Genomic DNA, 7,264 nt, shown 5'->3' with positions numbered 1-7,264 from the left:
ATATATAATGTTCTGATCAGTTCTTGGCATGCTTCTTTCTCATGCCTAAATACACATAAATGAATACTGTATTGTGGAATGTAAATGGTTAAAATATCGAATTAAATTGAATTACTTTTAGTGAAAGTTTAAAATATATTTTAATACTTCATCTAAACCAGGGTTTCTCAATTATTTTTTTACCAATGGGCCCCCTTGATCCCTATTTTACTTGCATGGACCCTCCTAAGCATTCAATGTTTTAAAAAATCCTTCAATATTTTCATAATTAAATATTATTTGGAACTGTATTAAAAAAAAAATTGTTAAAATATTTTGTGTACTGTAAAAGTATAACCACTTTATTGCATGTAAATTTTAGCTACAAAATCTTATGTGGACCCCACCAAAGGGTCATATGTACCCCAGTGGAGAACTATTGATCTAAACAAAAGATCTAAATGTAAAAACAAAAGGAAAAAAACAAAGTCAAGCAAAAACAAAGCAAAACAAAAAAAGCCACAATTTTTCATTAAAGGGACTTTTGAGAGTGACTAAAGAATATCATATTATAAAATACTATGTTTATGTTTAAATTGTAACATGAGATCTTAAATTAATTTTATTTTTCCAGAGGGTAAATGTGAACTCACTAAGGTGGTAGCATGCAAACTTGAAGTATACAGTGATATGATAAAGAATAATGGTTCTTACTGCTCGTAAGTTTATTTAAAATTACTCAGTTTGAAAGTGCCACATAACACATTGTACTGTTTCAATCTGAGACAGCAGCAATCTTTTAATGTTTTTCTTGAAAACATCACGTTTCATGTATCCTTCCCTTTTAAGGCAGTAGATTGTGATTTGATAGAGATCTTGCTGGTATTGAAGTTCTTTCAGTGGGCCAGTGAAATAAAGGTCTCAATGAATAGAGCACAGACTGAGTGCTGTAATCATGGGGTAGCAGGGTCTGAAAAATAGATGGGAGGGTCATGGTTGTAATGTATCAGGTCATGCCATAAGTTCTGTCTGAATTTTGAATAAAGAATACAAGAGATCAAATGTTATATTTAATTGAAATTTAATCATCAATGTACTTTCTCTGATTATTTATGACTTCCTTCCATCTATTTACAAGCTTTTTAATCCCATCAATGTATAACTCTTTTGCTTTCATAGCAAAGAACTCTGAAATGTCAGTTTCGATCTCCTCCTGGCTTGCAAAAGTTATGTCCCCTAAATGATTCTGTAAACTACGAAACAAATGGTAGTCTAAAGGAGCAAGGTTGGGAGAATAAGGTGGATGAGTTATTTTTTCCCAACCAAGCTCTTCGATCTTCTGTGATTTGATCTTTGCAGTGTGGAGTTGCACACTGTCCTGATGAAACATCACTGCTTTTTGATTCACTAAAGCTCCATTTTTCATTCGTGAGAATAGAGAGAAGAGCAGATGTCAACTCAGGATTGGCAGTTGCTTTTGGACAATTCATGAGGCACCCATTTTTCAAGTTTAGGAACCTTTCCAAGTTGATGAAGACGACGATGAACAGTTGTATGGTTTGAACTAAGCTTTATTGCTAATTCTTCAACTGATAATGGAGGATATTCTCCAAGTAATGCCTCAAGGAGCTTATCCTCACACTGAACAGGATGTCCTGTTTGATCTTCATCTTCAAGGCTGAAATCTCCACTTTTGAAATTTGCAACCCATCTTCTGAAACTTGCAGCCCATCTTCTGCAAGTTCTTTCATTCAAGCATTCTTTCCTGGAAACTGAGTGTATGTTTCAAGTCGCTTTGGCTGCAGAGTTTCCTTTTTTGTACTCAAAAAGCATTATGTGCCTCAAATGCTCTTTGGATACTTCCATGTTAGAAAGTGTTGTAATCAAAGAAATTTTAATTCTATTATTCTGTAAAATAATATTCAATTAGTATAAATGTACACAAATGCATAAAAATAATTTTTAATTCCATTGGACACTTTAAAATACTATTAAATTTCATTCAATTTTAAAAATGGTAAAATCGGACAGAACTTATGGGATAACCTGATACTTTGTCTTAAATGAATAGACACTCCTAAAATAATAAGTTTCCTCTTCTCCTTTGTAACATACAAGATTACTAAATTTTATTAACTGTTCTGTGAGAGATGGTATCACACAGTTCCTGGACTAGTTATATTTAATAAAAAATAACCTGTCTACCTAAGTTCTAACATCAACGCCTTGCGCAACCAATATACAGGTCTCAGCATCACTGCCATTTTTCAAATCCAGCTTGGTAGTAATTTTCTGTAAGTGATTCACTCTGGATCTTGACAACGGTGTTAAAATGGTGACCTTTGAGCTGCATTTTCATCTTGGGGAAAGATGAAAGTCCGCAGGTGCTAAATTTGGTGAATATGGCAGGTGTGGAAGTGATACCATGTTGTTTGTGGCAAGAAACTCCTATGTAAGGAGAGCTCGGTGACAGGTTGCATTGTTGTGATGAAGAATCCAATTCTTCATGCTCTACAGATCAGGTTGTTTTCACCGATTATTCTTCCTCAAATGCTTCAAAATATTACAATAGAACACTTGATTGATGGTCTGGCCCTGGGCAAAGAATACCACAGATGTTTAAAAAACAACAATGAGCATGCTCTTGATTGAGCTGCAGTTTTGTCATGGCTTTTGAAGTGCTGTACCACTGGAAATATGGAATACATGCCATATTCTCTGGCATACAAGTTGACATAGTATATAGTGTAAGCAATCAAACTTCATCACTATCTTTTAAAATCCTGCTCTGTTTCACATGAAATGTTTGGTCCTCCAAAGTTGTCTTGGAATACACATTGACTTACTTTTTTGGTTTTAAATTTTGGTCTGAAATATTCAACTTGTATGCTACAAAATATGGTGCAAATAATATATATCTTTTATCTTTCACTCGTTAGACCGGCCATGCTGGTGGACGGCCTTGAAGAACTTTTAGTTGAATGAATCAACCCCAGTAATTGTATTTTTAAGCCTGGTACTTATTCTATCAGGCTTTCCTTGCTGAACTGCTAAGTTACAGGGACATAAACACACCGACACTGGTTGTCAAGCAATAGTGGGGGACAAACACAGACTGAAATGCACACACACACACACACACACTCACACACATTTATACAACAGGCTTCTTTCAGCTTCTGTCTTCCAAATCCACTTACAAGGTTTTGGTCAGCCTGCGGCTATGGTAGAAGGCACTTGACCAATGTACCATGCAGTGGCACATTAGACTGAATTTCGAACCATGTGGTTGGGAAGCAAACTTCTTCCCACACAGCCATACCTCCACCTATAGAAATTTATTACTATTTTGTTCTTTTCTCCAGGTACCATCCCAAATATCTGAATTGTTTTGAGAATACTGATTGCAAAGACTTGAAGGAGGCTGATGATACAATGATGAAGAATTACTGTGGTAAATATTAGTATTCTTTAATTATTTTTTATTGGTTTCAGTTGTTGAGGTATTGTTTTAAGTTGTGTTTCTTCGTTTGTCTGTGGACAAGATATCTCAAGATCCGTTGGATGAATTCAGATGAAACTTTCAAAATATTTGGCCTCTTGACTGACACGAACTAATTAGATTTTGGGATCGATCTGATACCGGACAAGGATTCTGGATTATTTGTTATATTTACTTTACTTTATGTGATTACGATCTCACGTTCACTTTCAAGTATTTTTCAATTATCTTCCTTTAGGTTGTTTCCAAAGTTTTATTTTCATTTGTCTATTATTAATTTTACTCGTGTCTCTGTCTTAGTAGAAACTAATGGATAAAGAAATCAGGCTACATAAACAAATGGCAGCAAAACCGTTCAAAAATTAAAGAACACTAACATATTTTTATAATATATATATATTATATTATACATACATATTAACACTTTACAGTATACATACATATAAACATATATCTATGCATCAATCGAAAACAACAGGAATACTAAAGGAAGGCTGGAATTTAAGAGAGGAGAAAACCAAAATGTCTCATGCTATTTATATAAAAATTCCTTAGTAGAACTTATTATTACTAGCCCACCTTTGAAAGTATTTTGAACAGTGAATTTGGTAACCTTGGCTTGTATTAGATAGGTTAAACTATCTAAAAAACAACAACAACGACCAATACCAAACCCTGGAAAAAAATCCCCTTGCTACCCACGCCACCTTCAACACAAAAGACAATAAAAACAACACCAACAATCAACAACAAAACAACTCCTGGAAAAACACCAAGAAGGGAAAATACAGGAAAAACATAAGAAGATGCAAAAATTGATTCCCCCTCCCCTATATTGCATACACCTTACCCAAATAACCAACACCAACGGAAACAACAACACAACCACTTACAGAAACACACACAGACGCTTACAACATGCCATTATCCCCTTCCGATTCCTCAGAACTATCATTGGAAGACGAAAGTAGTGAGGAATGGCAAATAGCCAGAAAAGGAAGGAGGAAGAGGAGCAAAAAAAGACCAAAAGCAAACACCAACAAAACAGGGAGATACACAACTCCCAAAGACATTTCCAACTCTAATACAAACAACACCAACACCATGAAAACCATGCTCACAGCTATAAACACTTACAACACAAAATCGATGAAATCGAAGGCAAGCATTACAGAAAACGACATTAAAACGAGCAACCACACGTGCACCAGAACGCATCAAAATTTACCACATCACACCAACATTGCAGCACACACTAAAATCCGTCTGCCCCAATACGGCACTGCGGTACTTTATCTCAAGAGTCTGGATCTTGAAGTAAAGACGATATTCGCAGACCCGGAGGGTAGACTGATTGTCCTGAATGTTGACGGCAGCGATGAGTGCACTTTTCAACTCCTAGCAGTCTATGCACCGCCTCTAACAGGTTGGTCAGATTTCTTTCGATGTCTAGAAGTATTCCTAGGAATGTCTCGTCCTTTACTTTTAGTGGGGGATTGAATGCTACCTTACAGTCATAATAAACCTGCTATATGCGCTGGATTGTAGTTGCGGGTTTAACCCATTTCTTTCTATATTTCTGTAAACATATGCTGCCTTTGTTTTAATTAATTTTTAAGATAATGAAAAATTTAATAAAATAACTTTCTCATTGTTAAGTTGGTGTCTGGAACAAATTAGCAAAGAATTTTGACGGTAGATTATAATTTAGGTCACTTTAAAACAGTAAATTTATGTCATAGAAACTGGGTGGTCTCTGGCAGGTTGATAGATTCCGATTGTGACTGTCTCGTCTTACCATACACAGAAACAAAGATTAGATTGATCCCAAACATGACTTAATGCTACAGAAACCAGTGAGGAAAACTGAATGCTGCAAATAACATAATATTTACAATTATACATGAATTACGATCATAAGGCGGCGAGCTGGCAGAAACGTTAGCATGCCGGGCGAAATGCTTAGCGGTATTTCATCTGCCGTTACGTTCTGAGATCAAATTCCGCCGAGGTTGACTTTGCCTTTCATCCTTTCGGGGTCGATAAATTAAGTACCAGTTTCGTCCTGGGGTCGATGTAATCGACTTAATCCATTTGTCTATCCTTGTTAGTCTCCTCTATGTTTAGCCTCTTGTGGGCAATAAAGAAATAAGAAATTACGATCAAATAAATAAATACATACAAACATGCATGCATGCCTGCCTGCCTGCCTGCCTGCATACATATATGTATATACAAAATAAAACTATGAGGTGTTGTTACACACTGCTGATCACAATGCGCATCCTTTTTATTCTTTCAGCTCTCGGATGATACCACACCATACTGGCTTGGCCAACATTCTCCACCTTGAGACGGACTCAAAAAACTCAACACAACGCCGTTTTGGGAATCGAAATTACGAGCTCATGATCGTGTGTGCCACACCTTAAACACTAGGCTACACACACACATACATGGTGCAAGTTAGAAAACGAAGAACGAATATAGCACATCTTTATTATTAATAACAATGGGGTCGAAACCTATGGTAATTTCATTAACCCATGAATAAAGAACATTTATCCACCAATGCAGTGTTGAGCACTTATTGTAACTTTTCGATAATAACATGTATGTATATATCACCATCATTATCATCATCATCGTTTAACGTCTGCTTTCCATGCTAGCATGGGTTGGACGATTTGACTGAGGACTGGCAAGCCAGAAGGCTGCACCAGGCTCCAATCTGATCTGGTAGAATTTCTACAGCTGGATGCCCTTCCTAACGCCAACCACTCCAAGATTGTAGTGGGTGCTTCTACGTGCCGCCGGCACGAGGGCCAGTCACACGGTCCTGGCAACGGCCATGCTCAAAAAGGTGTTTTTTACGTGCCACCTACACAGGAGCCAGTCCACGGCACTGGCAACGACCTCGCTCGAATGATTTTCTAACGTACCACCAGCACGAGTGCTAGAAGGCAATGCTGGTAACGATTATGCTCAAATGGTGCTATTTACAGGCCACTAGCACGGAAGCCAGACAGCTGCTCTGGCAATGAACACGCTCGGACAGCACTGTTAATGCTCCACTGGCACAGGTGCCAGTCATCGAATATGGTTCAATTACGATTCCAATTTCACTTGCCCCAACAGGTCTTTGCAAGCAGAGTTTAGTGTCCAATGAAGGAGATGTTGGCATGGGTGCCAGTCGTCGGATTCGGTTCGATTTCAGATTTCAAATTCCAAATTCACTTGCCTCAACAGCTCTTCGCAAGTGTCCAATGAAGTAAAGATACAAATTAGTGAGCTGGCTACACTTCTGGCAAGGGTCACAAATTATGCTCTCTCTTGCCTTGCCGGGTCTTCTCATGCACAGCATATTTCCAAAAGTCTTGGTCGGAAGTCATGGCCTTGGTGAGACCCAATGTTTGCAGGTCATGCCTCACCACCTCATTCCAAGTCTTCCTGGGCCTACCTCTTCCACAGGTTCCCTCAACTGCTAGGCTGTGGCACTTTTTCACACAGCTATCCTCATCCATTCTTGCCACACGACCATACCAGTGCAATCGTCTCTCTTGCACACCACAACTGGTGCTTCTTAGGTTCAATTTTTCTCTCTAGGTACTACACTCTGTCTAGTATGCACACTGACATTACACATCCAAAGGAGCATACTGGCTTCATTCCTTGCGAGCCTACGCAAGTCCTCAGCAGTCACGGCCCATGTTTCACTGCCATGAAGCATAGATGTTCATACACATGCATCATACAGTCTGCCTTTTACTCTGAGTGAGAGGC

At 37.9% G+C, this 7,264-nt stretch overlaps 2 protein-coding genes across 2 annotated transcripts in view; one reads left to right on the top strand and one right to left on the bottom strand.

Annotated features, from left to right (window-relative positions):
- Positions 1 to 6,053, top strand: part of LOC106868059 (uncharacterized) — a 14,380-nt gene extending 8,327 nt beyond the window's left edge. The window contains exons 4-6 of the mRNA XM_014913172.2: positions 614 to 698; positions 3,345 to 3,433; positions 5,784 to 6,053. Of these exons, the coding sequence (XP_014768658.1) occupies positions 614 to 698; positions 3,345 to 3,433; positions 5,784 to 5,794 (185 nt within the window). The 3' untranslated portion in view covers positions 5,795 to 6,053. The remainder of the gene's footprint in view (positions 1 to 613; positions 699 to 3,344; positions 3,434 to 5,783) is intronic.
- LOC106880807 (uncharacterized) overlaps positions 1 to 7,264 on the bottom strand; it is a 56,364-nt gene that overhangs the window by 12,183 nt on the left and 36,917 nt on the right. The window lies entirely within an intron of this gene.

The sequence above is a fragment of the Octopus bimaculoides genome, chromosome 7 (assembly GCF_001194135.2).
Source record: "Octopus bimaculoides isolate UCB-OBI-ISO-001 chromosome 7, ASM119413v2, whole genome shotgun sequence".
NCBI classification, from domain to species: Eukaryota; Metazoa; Mollusca; class Cephalopoda; order Octopoda; family Octopodidae; genus Octopus; species Octopus bimaculoides.
Note: the sequence above shows the minus strand (reverse complement) of the source record. Positions and strands in the feature narration are given on the sequence as shown.